Source organism: Stegastes partitus, unplaced genomic scaffold (assembly GCF_000690725.1).
Source record: "Stegastes partitus isolate 25-593 unplaced genomic scaffold, Stegastes_partitus-1.0.2 Scaffold441, whole genome shotgun sequence".
NCBI lineage: Eukaryota > Metazoa > Chordata > Actinopteri > Pomacentridae > Stegastes > Stegastes partitus.
In genome coordinates, this window is record NW_007578172.1 from 284,995 (window position 1) to 305,698 (window position 20,704).

Sequence of the window (20,704 nt, forward strand, 5' to 3'; positions counted from 1 at the left end):
TCATTGAATATGAAGCTAAAGCAACATTTTACATCATCCAAATAAGGGAGAAAAAATATCCTCATTACCTACATGGCCTCCTTTTCCCAGAAAGCAGCACTCTCATTCACATGTTGGCATCGCAGCCTCAAGGTAGCGGCAGCAGCCGGCCTGTGGCTCGCCTCTGCCTCCTCTAATAGCCCATTCTTTTTGTGCTGCACCAGATAATGACCTTCACCATACTGCTCCATGATGATGGCTTTTATGGATGAGTCATGAGTGGCTGGCCGTTTATGTTTGTCGTCTTTCACCCTTCGTCTCCTTGGCTCTCTCTCTCAGTGTCTCACGTAAAAATGCATTTACATGTTTGTTTTTTAAGCATACATGAGAGGCGTACGTTCATTTAATGTAGGTCACCTCAAACAGGAACAAGGTTAAGATGTTCCCACAGAGTGCCGTACACCACAACTTGTTTCTGAGATGCATTTGTTTAAATGATCACAACACCAGAACACACTTGGACACTGAGTTTAGAGGAGCAGAAGTAAGTGTACGATATATACAATGAAGAAGCAGCTTCTACTGCAGCCTGTTTAAACATTTCCAGTGAGATACCGCTCATATGGCATGTAAAGAATAAATTAATTACCAGTGCTGAGCTCAGTGTACGAATATTTAATGTCTAATCCTTGAAAAGATGGACAGAAGCTGATATAGGTTTACAATCTTAAGTCTTCATACATGGGGCTGGAGCGACCACTGAGGTTCTGTTGTCATCAGTTTTAGGAAACCCTCTGCTACTTTAGAGAACGGTTTCTAGAGTCTGTGAGTCTGTCTGTTGAGGCAGTCAAGTCCAGCTGCACTGCTGCATTACCATGTGATAAACTCCAGTCTCTGCATCACCTATGAAGCACACCCTTTCAGTTTTGCGGCCTTTTTAAACAGTAATTAACAAGAATCTGTGGGCTCTAGCATTAGAACTAGGGGGGAAACATTTGCTGCCATTAATCACCAATGTCAGCCTCAAGCTGTAGGCCATCCTGCCCTGGTAGCATTCAGTGGGTTGAGGAGGGAATAAGTGGAGTCCTATTGAATAGTGTTGGCCTTGCCTGCATGGCCATCTCGAGAGCAATGCTAGTGGTATGTTGAAAATGAAAATACTGGTATGTTCTAACCAGAATGTATTTCCCAGTTCTGGAGAAAACTGTTTAATGTAGTGTCTAGACTAAGCATGTAGAGTGACTCTTCTATTTAATAAGTGGTTGGAGACTTACAAGTCCACACTTGCTGTGACAAAGGCAGTGGACCCTAGTTCTTGTATGGCACCTTGCATCTATGTGAATGGATGAATGAGAGATAAATTGTAAAGCGCATGATAAACAATGCAGGTTATTTTTATTGTGAGCTTAAAATCCTTAGATGGGTGGTGATGCAGTAGAGGGACATCACTGTTTCTGTCACTATTTCTCTAAAACCTCTATTTCTAGGTGGGTTTATTAAATGGGTTTGGTGTCCTTTTCTTTTTTGGGGTACTTGAAGCCTGGCATCACATTTCATCACATCCAATTAATCTGTTTCTTTATATTTTAAATCCCAATCCTGTTATTCTTTTCATTCCCCTACATTTCTAACATTCCATCCCATTTTAGCGTCTGTCTTTTCACACAGAATCCTGCTATTTTGGACCACTGTCCTTTAGCAGCACAGTATAAAAGCTTTACTATGTATATGTGAATGCATTAAATATGGTATAATCCAGATGGGGCTTAATAAACTGGAGCAAAAATGAGCAAAAACCAGCACACTGCTGCTGGTTTGATAAATGGAAAAAAAAAAAAAGGGAAAACATTTAATGTAAAAGAGATCAAGTGAGGATAAAGAGATGATCACACATTTGAACCATTTCTCATTAGAGCCATTTATTCAGTGATGAAAGAGGGAGCCATAGAAAATGTCATTAATCCATGAACTACCAATATGACTGGAATGTTAATTCAAAACGGGTAAGGAATAAAACAGCTTCAAGTGATAGCACCCTGCTTTTCACAAGACCCAAATACCAAAAGAATGTTTTGTGACAGTTCAGCTTAAGAAATGTGTCGTTTAGACAGAAAAGCCTGAGCTCTATTCCTTCCCTAATGACACTTGATTTTCATCCAACTTTCGTTCCTTTTCTTTCATCTTTTAAAACTGTAACTGCTGCGCATTTCAACAATGTTGAAGGACAGACCCTTTGAAAATGTATAAAAAAGTAAAAAAGAAAAAAAGTTTCATACACACACACACACACACACTCACACACACACACACACACACATATATATATTATGGAAGACTTCCAGAATCCAGTCCAGAAGCTATTTGCTGACGGCCATTTTTAATCCGTCGAATAAAAGCTTATCTCATATGAACAGACATCCAAATCAATCACTCAATCTCCTGCTGGTAGCTCTCTGTAAAAATATTAAAATAGAGAGAAAAACTGTTTTTTTCCCAGTAAAATGCTTGGAAAAAAAACTCGAATTTGCACCTGCTGTTGTGGAGGAAATGGGGGTATAATTTGTCTCACATTTCCCTACTGTGAGAGGACATTTGGTGAGATGCTAGTGAGTGCAGATGGAAGGCTTAAATGAAAAACATGATGCTGTTTGGACTGACAAGCATTGTGAACAACAGACAGAGCTACAGGGGTGTTTCATATGGTGCAAATGATCAAACTGTTCGGCTGAATTAGGCTTTTCGAACATGTGAGCCTGTGTATATTTTGCTTTTTTCCAAAGGGATGAACACACTGACACATGTGTTTCCTTGAAGTTTATGTTTGATTTTGTTTGCAGAGCTGATGCACAATGAATGAAAACTGGCCGAAGCTGCTACACTGACAATAGACAATGCTGTGATGGTAAGATGGGAAGGTTTCACTGACCTGACTGGAGCTACATCAGCCACACACCCTGCAAATGAACCCTTAGTTGTTCTGTATATTTGTTCGGACAATGAGAATACAAATACAGAAATTGCACTCCCAACGAGGACTAATGCTGCAATATTACACAATTTCCTCCAAAACCTACCAAAATGTAAAAAAAAAAAAACCTGCAAATTTGCACAACAGCATCTGAAAGATTTTTGATCAGTTCTTCAATATTTGGGTTTTACATGGTTACATTTAAATCTGATCTGTCAGGTACATCCACCAGTGGAACAACCAAATCTGAATTTCAGGTGGCAGCATTTAGCTGGTGAGCTGTAGAACCAATAGCATTAAAACATACGGCACCTTCAGATAGAAACATTGGTCAGTTCAGATGCTGATGAAGTTTACAAAACACTGGCCGTCCATGTCATGTGCATGGATCCCACCAGGAGTCATGTAGTTGAACAAGATGTAAATGTAAATAAACTGAACATACAGATAAATAAAGTGAGCGAACAGACTGATAAACTCATTACTTACTTCAGCTGGTGGCAGATTCTGCTCTTTTACAGTTTGCACACTGTCTGGGTGCAGTTTAGTCTGTGCCTGTGGTTTATTTGTCTACCTGTGCGGTTCTTAAGTCTGTTTTCTTGATTTGTTAATCCATTCACACAGATTCTCACATACATATTTAACTACATGACCTCTGGACTTTCAGAAAGAAAAGTATATATATATAAAAAAAAAAAACAAAAAAACTTGTAAATGACTTTGCCACTAGTTTTGAATGCATAATTGGAAAACTTTTGTGATTCCATCTTGACGTGACGAGCTTTTGAATTAACTTTTGAATTTAATTTCTGACGGCTACTGTTCCTTCAGAGTGTCTTTTTGATCACACTGAGCAAATGTCATCTTCAGCTTTCCAACCTGCAGCTTATTTTCTACTCCAGCTTGGCCTTTCCAGTTCTGTCACAGGTCCCTCTTGAGTCTGAGTTTTTTGTCTCTGATGTGCTGGAGGAGAATGCTCCCTCTCTGCTGCACCACATGGATGAGCGGCCTGAGACCGCTGGCCCCGCCAAGGCTGTCCCAGAACTCCCTGTCAGTGTAAAGGGAGCGTAGAAGAAGATTTTCCAGACAGCCTGAGTGAAGCACTGACACGGCTTTCTCTGGAAACCTAATGAGACAAACAGCATTGGATTTGACGTGTTAATGTGTAAACCCAGTTTACCAGAGGCTGTAATGTTCGTTACACATGAACATATAGGAGGGAAAAAAAAGAAAGAAAATCAAGTGTAGTTTTTCTCAGAGCCTTTCCAGCGGCAGGGATAAAAGCGTGATTTGTACACAACATTTTAAAATGAGAAAGTGCTTTGCTATGAAAGGTGTAAAATTTGCCCTGAGCATGCTGCCAGAATAAAAGCTTGGAGGCCTCTGAAGACTGACAGTTTGGCCTGAGGGTGGCACGAGAAGAAAGCCTGTGGATTATCAAAAATAAAAAAGGATTCACTCTGTTGTAATGCATTTACATTTTAAGGCAATCCACACATTAAAGTTGTATATTTAGAATGTACAAGTACACGTTGAGATTTGATGGGAGTGAGATGGTGCTAGAGGAAAGGATTTCCTCCTGCCACCAGGTCTACCCAAACAATCATCTGGACCTGCTCCAGAAGCCTTTATTGGTGCTCTAAGGTTTGGTCTGTGACACCAGAAGAGCCAGACAAAATCTGGAGGGTTATAATCAATAAGTGAATCTTTATTTGAAAGGATCAATAATTATCAAGTAAAATACCAAAAAGTATCAACTTTGGATGCAGTTTTTCATCTACACAAAAGAAGAAACACATTGTCTTTATTAAAGACAATAGCTCACCCGATTTATGTCGGCATTTAGTAAAGACTTTCTGCTCATTTTTTCACTCCTTGCTCTTTTTTTAAAATTTGGATTAGCTACTACTTACACCTAAATTTGTTTTCTTCCATTTGTTTTGTTACCCATTCTTTGATTTATTGTAATGAAATATCTTGTCTGTAATTTAAATTGGATATTTATTATCAGTGATATTAGTTTGGTAAAAGAAAAATAAATAAACAAATTAAAGAAATGAAAAGAAATAAATTAAATTCCCTTTTATTTTGGTGGCTGTGCCAACCTGAAGCTAAGATTTGTCTAAAAACATGAGGTGAAAAACAAAAAACAACAAACAAATTAACTAAATAAATAACTAAATGACAAACAAAAGTGGGCGTCTGGAAATCAGCTAAAAAACAACTATTTTGAGAAAAGACTGACATGCGTATTAAAAGCCTATTGTTTCATGATTACTTTATGTTGCCATTCTTGTCCAGATAACTGGAAGCGGTGCAGCATGAACTCGCTGCCACGGTAACAGACTGACATTGCCATGCTTCAGCCTCTTCAACAGAATTGGAAAAAATAAGAAGATGCTGGTATTTTTTTCAACTTCAAATTCTAGTCCTCTCCATTGTGCAGACATAACAGAAATTTCTAGAGACATTAGAATTTCCTACTGTGCATGGGTACTGTCAATGGAACATATGTACAAGTCAAAGCATGTCCCAAGTGTCAAAGTTAATTTGAAGTCTTTTAAAGATAAATGAGTCGATGACAGAGAATGTCCTTGTACAGTCTTTCCTCAAAACAAGCATTTGTTTTGAGTACTATTTTTTTTTTCCAGCTTGCGGTGCACACAATTCACAGGTTTCTAAATTTTGGACCCTATGCAACAGTCCACATGTGGATGATGAATTTACGTTATTCATACCCTTGCAGACATGGAAAGTAGGAACTGGGTGGTACAAGCAAGCATCCTTGGCACTGGCCAAAGCAGTGACATGACATACATGACACTGAACATGATCCAACAGATGGATGGATGAGGTGAACTGAAGTCACACTGATATGTAAGTCACAATATAAACTATGTAGATTCTAACATGAAAAGGAACATATATCTGGGTATACTGTAGTTTGACAACAACCTCTATGAATCGCATGTTCTGCTAATGTTGACCCTGGTTTTGTCCTAATGTTGCTCATGATATTGTTTGGCTTGATGGGCTTCAGTTGTTTGTGTTGATGTAAGGTTTGTGTAGGGACTTGTTCATTTGTGGACGTAAGCAGGCTCTAAGCTAACATTAGCAGGCGTTGCACACAGTTGGCACTGCAGGGGGAAGAGCAGCACTGAGGCAATGCACGTAAGAGCGAGCAATGATATGACGTCCTTTGGATTTACTCAGAACATTTGCCCCCAAATCACATACAGGCTGTTTCAGACAACCAAGAAAAAGCCATTTTTTTCCCTGACATTCAGTGTGAATCAAATTTTGGATCTCTGTCCAGTTCATTCATTTTGCTACAAGTGGACTCCAGTCAAGCTCTAAAGTAAATTAAAGCAAACCTGGTGCACCTGATCATTCTAGACCCCTAAGAAACAACAACTTTTCCTTTTATTTACCTCCATAATCTTCAGTGATGTGAAATAATATGAGACTTTAACATTCTATTTTCATTCAGCCGCAAATCCAGACTTAAGACATTTAAGAGAACTTTATGGAACAGCTTAGTAATCCTAAGTGACAGACAATGGGGAATTTCTATCAGACCTGATTCATTCAGCATATTGAATAGCGGGCTAATTGAAAGCACACTAATCTAATCAGACAGACATTGTAACAAAATCCTAACAAGCTTCCAGTGGACGTTTCTGTGCTGCTGATTTGAAAGCTGTTCACCAGGGAAATATGTTGTTAGATGTGTTTTTCTTCTGAAACATTTCCTTACGTCAGTGTTTCTGCCCGCTGTGAGCTAAAATGAGTTTCTGAATCTGTGCCGTGTAATTTGTTGAGCCTCGCTGCTTGAATGAAGGAAAACAATGACAACAACAACAACAACAACAAACAATTGAAAGAGAAAAAAAAATCTAATTTGCATTCTCTTGCTCTGATGTAGCTAGCGCTGTGTACTCACTCATCAATGCCCTCAACCAGCCTGAAGTTGAGGTTGTCACTGGACTGCTGCGGTCTGCCAGCATTGTCAATGAACACCAGTCTGGAGGGATCTGCCTTCCTCACCTGAACACAAACACAGACACAAACTGTCAGAAGGAAACACAGGTGACACTGCAAAACATTTGTTCTTTTTTATTTTTTCACTGATCTTTTTTCAGAAATAAAGTGAATTTAACAGGGACTAAATATAGAGGGCGCTCAGTAGAGGGATAAAGCTGCCTCTGCTGGCCATGATTGCAGTGAGTCCAAGTAAACCATTAATCTGTATTAACTTACTACAAAATAGGTGTTTTCATTCACTAGTCATGGCTGGCTGATTGCCCAAGGTTAAAGAGGTACTACCAATGTATACATGACATGCTATTTAAAATATAATGGCAATATCAACATTTTCCGACCTTGAGTTTGACCTTGAACTATCACCCAAGGTCGAATGTTACATCCCCAGTGGGAAGCCTACATATGGTTTCCCATACAAACAATGTGTCTATCTTGCATCGTTTTCAAGTTACAGTGCAGTCAAAGTGTAGCATCACCAAAGACCCTACACTGGATAAAGCAGTGTATTGATAATGGATGGATGGATGGACATACAGTATGCTCAACATATCTGTATATGTAATATGTCATCGTAGCATAACCACGAAGCTCTATTTTACCTCTTTTGCTCTTTTGGGTATAATTTTCAGTGATCTAATATGTTTAAATAGTTTGTTTTGTGCGGCATTTAACTGCACTGCTGACACAGAGTCCAATGTAAGTCCAGTGTGAAGCGTATCTGTACTTTGTATCGCAAGGCTACACAAAGACACAATAGAAAAAGACAAAAAAAATTTTAAAAAAATTAAAAAACTGAAAAAAAAAAATTAATCAAGGGAATAAAAACAAGGACAGTATGAAAAAAGTAAAGTCGTCCTAAAGCTAGCTTGTAGAACTGAAAGTTGGCGCAGAACTCAAGTTTCTGGGTCTTTATTCCAGATATGTGGAGCAGAAAAACATACTGTCCATGTTTAGTTTGGACTCCTGTGACAGCAAGGACACCTTCCTGGTCCACCTGGATGGTTTTATAGCAGAACATCAGGTCAGATATATACTTTGGAATGAAACCATTCAGTGCTGTAGTTTTGAACCTGCAGGGCAGAACTTTTGTTTCCCCCTTCTGGCAGTGAGAGTACTTACACAAACATAGCAAAGTGTACCTAAGATTAATGCCTTGCTTGCTTTCTTTTTAAAGACTATACTCCTTCCTCTGAATGGCTAGTTTCTTTTTTCATCGGGAGCTTTAGAAACCTTTCTGTCTTGGGTGCTTGTTAAGGTTTTAGGCTGTAGGTTCCATCATATTCCTAGTTGCGGCAGCCTAGTCTGGCACTACTGCTACAGTTTCTCTCCTCTTCAGCTTTGGCAATAGTTGCTGGTTGACATAAAACTCACCATTACCAATACGCCACCACTGGAATATATCGCTACAGAAATCAGATTTAAAACTCTGCTGCACTTTAAAATACAGGGAGATCTACTGGCACTGATAGATTTAATAAGCATTGTGGAAACTTGTTTGGTACGAGCTTGAATGTAATAGAGAGTCATGTATACGTAAAAGTCCCACACTCCAGCTTTAAAATCTGCCCTTTGACACAAGGAAGCCAATATAAAGATCCATTCTACTCGTCCTAACAGCAGCAGTTCTTAAAGTTGCAGATGTCTGGTCGACTTTGTACGGAATTGTTCTTACTGTTTTGGTTGAGTCTCACAGCTCTCATCAACCTCCTCTCAAGCAATACGCTACCTGCTCAGCAACAACGTAAAGGAGCTCAGACCATAGAAAGGGACGTAGAAAACATGATAACCTTGAGTAAATGTGTTTGTTAGGATTGCAGTTTGTTTGTTGCTCCACAGTGTTCTTTGTCTGCTGCTGTTTTTCATCTCCCCAGTGGAACAGAAGCTACAGTGGACGCTGAAATCACATGCTTAGTGTATGTAATCACTTAGAAATCTGTGTACATACACAGTCTGCTGCCTTTTTGCATTTTCTAATTCATTTTTTGCAATTTTTCAACTTTAGTATGTTTATAAATTTTAATACATTTTTCACATGTGAATTAAATATGCTCCAGCTACAGTCAAGGACTACACATAAATAAAATTAAACTTTTTAAGTGGTTGGTAATACTTGTGCCTCTACTGCAATGGCTGTGAAATGTTTAAATCACAATGTTGGTGATTTAGACTTTTCATACTTCACAATATTATTCAAATATCAGCCTCACGTCATAGCACAAAAACAACCAAAAATGATGTGTTCTCTAAGATCTGAGCAGCCAAGTGATACTGGGAGACCTTTGACAGCAGCTGAACAGCACATAAAAGGCTGCTCCTGTGGTTTTGTCACTAACAGGCTTTATTTGTTCTTACAAACTGTGAGAAATAACATAAAGCACTTGCACAATAATCAGCTCCTGCTCAGAACCATCTGCCTGCCTGAGAGCTTCTTTGCTGGCTAGACACTGCTGAGAGTTTAATACGCACTCCTGTTGTATCACATGAATATGGATCCATGCTCTGGTGTTGCTATGGAAGAATGACAGGCATAAAAAATGTTGAGCAACAAAAAAAAACCACAGGGTAGCCGAGGTGGATTTTATTTTCTTCATTCCTGCTGATATAATGAATAACAATCTAACAACAACAGGAAACAGACTTTGATATTAAACAACAATTTGGCATGGCAGGAGACAAAGCGTTTTCTTTTTATCCACACATCCGTCAAAACACACATCAGTGAAGCTGTTGTCTCGACTGAGGATAATGGATTCATCTTTACCTTTTACTGTCTCAAGACAAATGATAATAATCACAGCACACAGAGGAACATTTTGAGTTTCCTGTCTGACGGGATCAAATAGGATCAAATAGGATTAGCACTGGTTGGGATACGTACCAGGATGTGAACCAGCATTAGGTCCTTGGTGTGGCCGCATTTGGCTCGCAGCAGGTTCTCCACACAGAGTTCTGTCGGATCAGGTGTGAAACCACAGCAGTACCTGTCAAGACGGTCGTTTATCTACAAAAACAGACAAAGAACAAATAGTTAATGAAAGTAGTTATCATACTAATAATAATAACTTATTTAGAGCACCAAAAAAATCAAGCTACAAAGAGCTTTACAATGAAAACAAATGTAATGCTATAGAAAACACAATTATACTAAAACACAAAGTAAAAATGTAAACAATAAATTTGAGACAAGAGCATTTTTAATTGATTTTTTTTAAAGGAGCAGAGTTAGTCTCCTTGGTCTCTGGTTGGTTTCCAAAAGCCTATTTTCTTGTTTTTAACCTGGACATAGGACCTGCTACAAGATCTCTGCTGGAGGGTTTTCAGGCTGCATTCAAGGTTCGTAAGCAATTAACATGCCAGTGATGTAATCGGGGTCAACTCCAAAAGTCAACATGTCGATATTAAAACCAGTTCTAAAATGTGCAGGTAACCATGAAGCTGTTTAGTGGATTATTTTTAGGATGTGGTGAGTTTTACTGTAACATTTTGGACCAGTTGAGGTTTGAGTAGATTGTACTGGCTCTAACAGAAATACATAATCATGATAATAACATGAAAAGAATAACTAGAATGTAGTGAAAGCACAGAGGACAGTTTGAAAAATGATATAAAGTTTGAAATACCACAAAGGCTCAAGAAGCTAGTTAGCAGTGACATTATGAGGTAGCACTGCTGGAGGTGTTAACACAAAGCCATACAGTACTTTTAAGCGGATAAATTATGTAAACGCTACTTTTGCAGACTTTGTTCCCCCAGTTTTGTCTCTTTGGGTCAACAGAGGCTTTTTGTAGGGGAGGCAGTGTTACTTCCATCAACAAAACCTGTGCCAAAAACGAAAAAAATCATCGACATCCTTAAAGGATCCTTTGAGAATAAGAACTGTGAAAAAATGTCGCACGTTTATCAAATGGTTAAAGCTAACTGACAATGTGAAAGATGCAAGAAAGAACAAATTAACTCATTACTGTTAATAATTCATCCTGAACAGCCTGCATCCTTCTGTGGAATCACACGCTGGGCTTTTTCCTTAAAAGATGCAAATAACTTGTTTGGCAATGAAAATAATTGCAATTGTAAGTGTAGCCCCAGGACAAATATTAACACAACCTACACAGACTTCCACACTGTCAAACAATGTGATCATAATACTGTTGTTTTTGTTGTTGTTGCTAGATTCATATAAATGTATTTAAGCGCATTTCTTTGTCTTGAACAATCCCTGCAATCACTGTCACTTCCTCAAACCAAACACGTGGCCCTTTTTTTTTAGACAAAATGATTTGGAACAAAGATCAGACAAATGGTTATGAGGCAGAAGCAGACTTTCAGCTTTTGATGAGTGCTCACTGATTTCCACTGCAAATCTTGTGGAAAAGCAGCTGGTGTTGGCTCATCCCTCCAATCAGTGATCTGCTTCTGGCGCCCTGTCTGACAGATAATCTTATGCGGTTATCAGTATAAAAACAGACATTCAGTATCTGTGTTCATGTGAGATCACATTGAAGGCAAGAGAAGCAGTGATGAGGGCTAAACTGAGATTTTACAACGACAATTTATAGCCTGGCTCATCAGAAAGGAAATTTTGCCAAAGTTCCAGACTGCAACCATTTAGTCACTTTTTGTGATCATTTTTAGAGACATCCATCCATTATCTATACACCGCTCAATCCTCACTAAGGTCGCGGGGGGGCTGGAGCCCATCCCAGCCGACCCAGGGCGAAGGCAGGGGACACCCTGGACAGGTCGCCAATCCATCGCAGGGCCACACCCAGAGACAGACAACCAAGCACACCCACAGTCACACCTACGGATAATTTAGAATCACCAATTAACCTCAACATGTTTTTGGACTGTGTGGGAGGAAGCCGGAGAACTCGGAGAGAACCCACGCTGCACGGGGAGAACATGCAAACTCCACGCAGAAAGATTCCGGTGCCCCCACCGGGACGAGGCAACAGTGCTACCAACTGCGCCACCTTGCAGCCCCATTTTTAGAGACAGTGCCACTAAATTTTAGCACTAGGTGTACTGGTGCCACAAAATATGAGTGAATGTGACGCTATCAAGGCAGGATTTGGACCATCTTGTGCAGGACATCATCTACCTGCAACAGGTCCATAATTACTCTCACTCTTGCTTTCCACTGGTCACAATATAACAAACTACTGATTCATTCAAAAGAAAACATCATTCGGGCTCTCTGTTGCCACTACAGTACCTGATTTCTGATGAGGACAATTCAGACAATGAACAGACTGTGTTTTTGTGTTGAATAAGGCAGACCTACTCTTCTGACAGCAATAGTTTACATGTCTGATATGTTTCAATGAAGGGAATGTATCATAAGTATTGTATGTACTTCTTTTAGTCTGAAAGCTTAGTTTACCGTCAAACCACAAAATTCAAACGTGAAAGCCTCACAAAGCACGATAACAGCACAGAGCACAAACTATCCAGGAACTGATGGACCAGCAGCATCTCCAACAATCTTTTTTTTTTCTCCTGTGCAAGTACACCCTCACTTTTTGGGAAGCTTAGTTTTTTCATCAGAAATAACAGATGCAATCTTTATTAAGCATTCATTGACCTGATATTTACCATTATTTCTAGTAATAGAAATATGAACACCAAGAATATGATATTTTATGGGGTTTAGCATTAGGAAAGTTGTTTTTTTGTCTTATCTGTTAGTTAAAATAAGTGAAATTTCCGATTTTGAGCTGCTATGCTTTGATGGTGATGGCAGGATCAGCAAGCACGGCAATTCATCCATCCATCCATCCATCCATCCATCCGCTTAATCCTCACTAGGGTTGTGGGGGGGCTGTACCCAGCTGACTCAGGGTAAAGGCATCGGACACCCTGGACAGGTCATCAGTCTATTGCAATGTCCAATTCACAAAACAATTAAAAATTAAAAATTAACAATTAAAAATGGCAAGGCTGTCGTACTGCATGATTCAATCCGCAGTAAAACTGAACTGGACATTTTTTAAGTGTGGTAGGTGGCCAGTCCAGAGGTTGTTGTTGTTTCAGGTAGTCAGGAGGGATTTTGAAAACATGTAGACAGTAACCAGTGCCAGCAGTAGGTTTATAGTCACAGAATACGTTCTGTGAGTCGGACTAAGAGGAGTCAAGCTATCACTCCTTGACTCCAAAGCAGTTCACACAATGTCTCATAGACTTACACAATTTGTGAGTTTTTCCTTTAAAATATAAGAGCAAATGTCGAAGTGTCCTTGGGCATGACAATGAACCTGAAGTTGTCCTGATGGCAGGCAGGCACCTTGTATGGCAGCTCTGTCGCCATCGGTGTGTGAATGTTTGTGTGAATGGGTGAATGAGAAACACATTGTAAAGCGCTTTGAGTGCCACTAAGTCAGAAAGATGCTGTATAAGTGCAGACCATTTACCATTTATGTCTGTAAATTGACAGTTTATTACCAAAGCACTCATAAGTATGACAGTTAAAAACCTATATGTGTTGTATTGCATCCCAATTAAAGTGGTGCTCCTCAATTTTGTGCCAGCCACCATTAAAGTCCTTATACTGAAGTCTCACCACCCAGCAACCATCTTGGTAATGCCTTAGGGCAGTTGTTTTGAGTTGACAAGACCAGGACCTTATCTAAATGAATGGGGAGAAAGACATAACTGCAATTTCAATGACTGCCAAAACATAAAAAATAGCATGTATGGACTCATTAGTCATATTTGATGAAAACTGCTTAAAAGTCTGGTGACTTTGCCACAAAATAAGGCCTATAAAGCATTATTCCACACAGACTTCTACTTTGCATGCACAGCGTCATGACATTGCATGTGCATCACCACAACAACACGTTTGGCTGGATGTTCGCCAGTTCATCTGTAATAAAGCTGATGATTGACTTTGTGAGGGGAATAGGCAGAACATGCGTCATAAAACTGCCATCTCTGGCGTTACGTAATTCTTCCGTAGATTTCTATTCATGATCCTTTAAGTGGTGAGTCTCCCCCCAATAAGATGTCTGGCACTGGTGCTACTGGTGGAAAAAACTCAGTCTGGCGTCCTGATGTCCAAACACTGCCAAGAATATACAAATTAAGTTAGAGTTAGGAACATCTCAGGACATGTCTGTGGTTTGGGAAAATTCCACCCAAGTAACTGCTCAGAAGATTTGTAATCCTACTGACACATCGGTCGACAAACACAGCTCGTATTAGATTCCTGTTCACTTCGCTTTACAGTGTTCACAATACAACACCACCAAGTCTCTGGTTCTGCTGCAGATATTTTTGGAGGTAACATGATGGATTGTTGTGACGGACAGTTTGGGTTGTATGTCTTCATTTATTAATTTTTTTGGCATAGGATTAGATCATTTGGAGGTCGACTCCCAACTTGTTTCATCATCTGATTGCATAGGTTCTTTCCCACACAGACTTCTTATTAAAGCTGTGTTTCCGCCAAAAGTCTGTAGAACTTCTGTAGTTTTAGACACTAATGTTCTGAACTTTTCCTGGAACAAAAGGATCCTTCTGCCCTGTGTTATCTACGGACTTGTTTCTGTATTTCCTGCAGTCTAAATACCCGAAAAAAAAGAAAAAAAAGAAAGAAAACTTATCTGGTGATGTATCAAAAAGAAAAGGCTTAGACAACCTTAACCTAATTTTAAAGCAGACCTTCTCATTGTGGCTCATCCACTCACATTCCCACTGGATGTCTTCTGTTGTATAAAAGGCCTGGATTTTGTAGACAGTCCATCTATGTTAGGATTTTGGCAGGATATCTTGCAGGCTTTTAAAAATGACAATTAGAAGTGCTGCAAGCTCCTGTATTGTGGAAAGTGGTACCAAATGGGGACTTTTGAGTAAAACTGTCTGTCTGGCAACTTCTTTAGACCCTTTCTCCTATAGAGAAAGACAGAGGAAGTAAGTTCCTCAAAAGGTTCTTCATCTATTAGAAAAGTTCATGTGGTGCTAATGTGGCTAAGGTTTACAAATCAATGGCAATACATTTTTTGCCAATAAGAATGATAGCAGATTTACAATTATACGACCCACTTGTAATATCCTGGGATTTCATTTGAATCTTTTATCATCTTGTAGGTAAAAATGTATCAAATCAAGCAGTCTGCTGGGGAGAATCAGAACCTGCAGAGAGAGCTTCCCCTTTGCAGTCAGTGAAATGATTAATAATGAGAAACTCTTGTCAGTGGGAGAACCTTGTGATTTACTCCCTGGTGCTAAAGTGAGAGACTGACAAAGTGAGAAACAAACAGACGCAACCTTGATGAGATCTGTCCTCTGGTCGACTGTAGGGATTGGTTGTTTGTAAGAGTTTGTGTGTATATGTAGTATGGGAGTTTTGTATGCATCAGCACGCTTGTGCAAGACTGTGTGACGCACACGACCCTGGTGCCCTCAGGTCAACACCATGTGTGTGTGTGAGTGAGACAGAGAAGGGGTTTGTGTGTTTCGTTGTTCAGTAAAGCTGCAACATCACTGTTTCTTCTCACTTGTGTGGTGCTTTTAGGAGACTTCTCACCCTGCTGCCACATTTCACTCCCACACTGGAGTATACTGATTTTGAGCTTGGTCCAGCAGCCTTGTGGAGACTGAGCCAATATTGACTTACACTGCCACTGAACACCATCAAGCCTCAGGGAAAGACAACATGTGGAGCTCTGCTGCGGTCAGAGTCAACACAAAATTAAAGTGGAACAAACTGTAAAGTGTATCTGGGGAGTCTGATTTGCTGAAATACATTTTCGACTGCTAGTCTCCATATTCAGCACAGTGATACACTGAGTGAGTGCATTCTGCATGTTCAGTCGGCTAATTAACATCATTCTCTGAACTAGTTCAAACCTTATTTCACATTATCTGCGTACTTGCTCTGTTCTTCATTAGCATCTTCTGTGTTTAACTTTCTTTGCTCTTGTCTCATGGCTGTGCTGTTCCTTCTTTGAACCTCTCAGTGTTCACTAGTCAGTCAAACAGTGTGGGCAGCACGTACAACCTTTTATTTTTGTGAGGTTTGATTCTAATGAAATCTGACTTTGTGTAGGTGCTGCTCTTTCCTCTACTTTCAAACCACTTGCTCAGTTCTTAACTATTTTACAAAGCCAATAACACAATAATACAAAGCAGGCAAAGTTATTGTTAAGGTGTCAAATGTAAGTATATTGAAAAATGACAGTGTGCACGTGAAACAAGACTACGAGTCTATAGCCATGCTAGCAGTTCAAGACTGATCTGAGATGCAGCGAGGATTTGAGCTAAATGCTAAGCTAGCATACTCGGGCAATGTTAACAAGCAGATGTTTAGTAGGCTAATTATATTCACTATTTCAGTTTGTCATGTTAGCATGATAACATTCATTAATTATCACTAAAACAAAGTACAGCTGAGACTCAGGGAGATAGCAGTATTAACCTAATTAAAATTTGAACTTGTTGAGGGAGGGGGCACACCAAAGTTGTTACAACTCCTCCTTTTGGGAACATGAATCTATGGACGCCACAGTTGTTGATATACTTCAATATAAAAATGTCAACCTCACAATGGTAAAGTCGGTAAGGATCATTGTAGATGTCCTATGAATATGATCCTAAATTTCATGGCTATCCATCTAGTTGTAGTAAGTTCAGTCTGGATCAAAATGGTGATCTGACTGACCGACGAACATATTCATCCCTGCAGCCACTCCGCTAGCTTTGCAAATGACACGTTGGATGATGAAAACAAAATATTTCACTTGACTTGGGTTTAGGTTGGACAACTAATGTCACACATTCATCACAATTAACACACCACAAAGTTATCCAGTACGATTTTTAAATGCCACATTTTGTTGAGACCTTACAGATGCAGGTAAAAGTAAACAGGACAATGAATCATGACCCTATGGATATTCGTGCTTCTCAGAGGATGACATCTTGGACATTTTACAAGCTTTTGTCTTACAGACATATGGGCGAATCAAGAAATCGACAAACTAAGAAACTGACCAAGCCAAACTATAACTATATATATAACTATAAACTATAAAATTCACAGAGCATATTAAAACTACCAATAGGATAAATGCTTTAACCCTATTCTATTAACATCTAAATTTCTTTTCCCTCTTTTATCTCCACCATGTTGTTTGCTCCAGACAGCACTTTGGTATGGTGGGCCAGTTGTAGCAGGATGCTGCTTTCAGGGCTTCAGACTGATATGATCACACTGTTAAATGATTTCCAAATATAATCTGAGTCCATCACAAACATGCTGAGCATGCTGAGCTCTGCTCGATTTTTCCTTGCAGCTATAGAAGGAACAGCTAGGTAGCAGTCTGGAACAGTGTACCTTTCATTTTTAAAACCTGCACTCCAATTGTCACCTTATCCTCAGTTCCCCCTATCCTCCCCAGGGTGTCCTCCACCTCCATTGTGTGTTTGAGTGCATGTGTGTGAATGAGTGAGTGAGTGTGTGCCCTTCATGCTGCTCCTCCTGCACCTTTGGTGTTTGGTTCCCTGCTATCAGAGCCAAGGGAGGTGTTAAGGGAGCAGGTAGGAACAAGTGTTCAGAGGCACTCTCATCGGCTCTCAGCAGATCAATAGGAGGCTATTAGAGCTTGGCCCTGTTACAGGGATTGACTTCTGGCAGTGAGGGGGAGAGAGCTGCCTCATGGGTTATTCATATTCAACCCCACACACACTGTAGATGGGTGTTAGATACACATTCCATCTCAGTGTGCGGACAGAACAAAGCAGGTCCAAATTACTACTGGAGGTTGTAAAATCAGCAGTGGGGTGCAGCCTCTGCAGTGTAAGCGGAGTATGTCAGAGCAGGCTCAACACTGAGGAGGTGAAATGTGAAAATAACTGTGATATGTTTAACAATGCAGTGAGTTGTACAACAATAGATCTGCTGGAAAACAGCCTGACAGAAATGCAGTCACTGTATGTGCTCATGTACAGTATAAAACAATACTGAGTTACAAGCTGAGTCATTTCCACACCTGAACCCACCCTTCATTACTGAGATTTCATCTGTTTATCTTTTAATGTTTTACATGTCTGCCTTTCTTTCTGATAACACGAGTGATTCTCCTAGGCATGGATGATGCCAGTCTGTCAGAGATCTGTGGATAAAAGTACTACCATTCATCTCAAATGATTCTTTTCAGCTGTTCTTTTCTAGAGGGGTTTTGTTGCACTACCTCCAACTGTGTGCTATTAAATTGGTGACATGCTTGGCCAGGTCATAGTTTTCACTTTTTTTTTTTTTTTTAGAAACCTTTGCGTTATTAAAACAATGTGTTTGGGATCATTGTAGAAATTGGGTGCACAAACGTATATGTAAGTGCTTTTTATGAATGTCATCTTCGACCTTTTATATCCACACAGCTCTACGTCAGCACACTCCCACCTACATGCTTTACTGTCGGGACTGTGCAGCCACTGTGGTTGTCCTGGCCACGTCCACACCCAACATGCTGGACCCATAGACTGGATGTAAGCACTGGTGTAGCACATGATGGTGTCTCCCATTGGTTTGCATTAGACCAGAATCATAGCACATAGCTAACGCGTATAGCATCATCGCTATGTTAGCTATCTATTAAAAGTTCTAGTGCGGTTCCCTTCAAAATAGGCCAACTGCTTGGCCTCCAGTAATGATGCTTTCAGCTTTCTGCTGCCATTTCATAATGTGTAACCATCCCCATTTAGACTGATGGTTAACCCTCTGTCTACCTGGCTCTAAGCACTTAACACCATGACTGCTCCCAACAATATTTTTATTGTTAAATCTAAACATATATATTTTTAATAATGATTAGTGTAAAAACTAAATATCATTCAAATTTAATCTGAATGGGGCTTACGTCTGTACGAGACAGCATCACACAATTCAGGTTCCCTTTTACTTCATACAGCAGTAACAACCTGTGATTGTGCATAAGTCAGTTTGTATTTGCAGATATATAAATCTGTTTAGGAACAAATAAAGAAGCTCCAAAAATGAAAACCATTGCATATAAGCATAAAGGTTTCATTTAAGGCTATGGCAAAGTTACATTTGGATAAGTCTATGAAATAAATGAACACAAGTCAGCTTTATGTCTTCTGAAACGATGGCAACATGACTGTGTGTATGTTTATTGATTTATCTTCACATATTGTACCTTCAGGGTCTAACAAACTAGGTACACAAGCTTGCATGATTCCAGTCACACAGAACCAGTACACAATTACCCACAGATTCCTCATTTATACTGTGAAATCATTTGCATCCTGAGCCTCATCAAAGCTGTCAAAAACAACTCCTTTTTTTTCTTTTTTTTTTTTTAAAGCAAAACCTCAAACAATCTTTCCTCTGGATAATCACAGTAATATTTCTAGTGTTGTAAACAGGATTATAGAGGGGAGCTCTGATGTAAGCAGCAAGACTGTTGCTTTTCTCACAGTATTTGTAGTCATTGCTTTGTGGTGTGCATGTAAACATACCCAGATATGGCAAACTGAAAGTAACCCTTAAAGTCATAAGTAAACAAACATAAGCATAACACACAGTGGAAATAAAAAAAACACAAGTAAAAGATAAACCAAAATGCTATATTTGTAGCAGAAGAAATGACTGTTTCCTAAAGAACAGTGAGAATGCGATGATGGAAATTCTCATTTGGTTTTGTTGAGCTATTTTTGTTGTCCAGCCACGACTGCGTACAGGATTTCCTGCAGTGTTGCCTCTGTAGAGAGGTGCTAAATCAGAGTTGAAAACGTGATTGTGCCATGCTGCCCTGCTCCAAACACAGCCACTCAACATTGCTGTCATACACTACTCACAATAAGTTAGGGATATTGTGAGAGACTCAGTGGATTTCATACATACAGTCTTTGTTTCACTTCAGAGATTTCTGGGACAGGGAGGCCGTTGTATTGGGGTGACAGACACACCTCATTTTGTGTTTTCCATGTAATGGTCTCACTGTGTACAGTGTGCCTTACATATTGGGGCCAATACCAAAAAACTAAAAGACAACCCTTTTCAATGTGGCACCAATTTCAACATTCTGTGGGTATAAAAAGCTGACATTGTCAGTAAGTCATTTCAAGTTCATCGTTCAAAAAGCCATGAACACACGACGTCACTTAACGGACGAGCAGCGCCACCTGGCCATAGCACGCCTTCGAGTTGGTGGCAGGCAGTCTGATGTTGCTCGTGAACTTGGTGTGTCTCAAAGTGTCATCAGCAGACTTGCATCAAGACACAGAAGTACTGGTACAGTTTGTGACAGACCCAGGAGGGGGGCCCCAAGAGTGACCGACTGCAACGATGACCAGTACCTCAGGACCTATGCACTCAGACATCGCTATGCAAGTGCCACAGAGCTGCAGGCCAGTTTACAAGATGTGAGGGGTACTAGGGTTTCCAGACAAACCATTCGCAACCGACTCCACCGCTTTGGCTTGAATGCCAGACGACCGTTGCAGGTGACTCCACTGACACCAAGACACCGCCGTGAACGTTTGCAGTGGGCACAAGACCATGTGACCTGGACAATGCAGCAGTGGTCTACCGTCCCGTTCGCTGATGAGTGTCGAGTCACCTTGCACAGAAATGATGGTCGTCAGCGTTGCTGGAGAAGTCAAGGTGAGCGATATGCCGAGGTTAACATGGTCCCCAGGGTTCGCTTTGGTGGAGGAGGTGCAACAGTCTGGGCAGGCATCACCAGCCAG

At 40.0% G+C, this 20,704-nt stretch overlaps 1 protein-coding gene across 1 annotated transcript in view; it reads right to left on the minus strand.

Annotated features, from left to right (window-relative positions):
* Nucleotides 1-3,654: 3,654 nt before the first annotated feature.
* The window catches only part of gask1a (golgi associated kinase 1A), a 54,745-nt gene continuing 37,695 nt past the window's right edge, over nt 3,655-20,704 (minus strand). Inside the window, exons 4-6 of the mRNA XM_008286204.1 lie at nt 9,870-9,992; nt 6,891-6,994; nt 3,655-4,073 (exon numbers count right to left, since the gene is read on the minus strand). Coding sequence (XP_008284426.1) covers nt 3,869-4,073; nt 6,891-6,994; nt 9,870-9,992 — 432 coding nt within the window. The 3' untranslated portion in view covers nt 3,655-3,868. The remainder of the gene's footprint in view (nt 4,074-6,890; nt 6,995-9,869; nt 9,993-20,704) is intronic.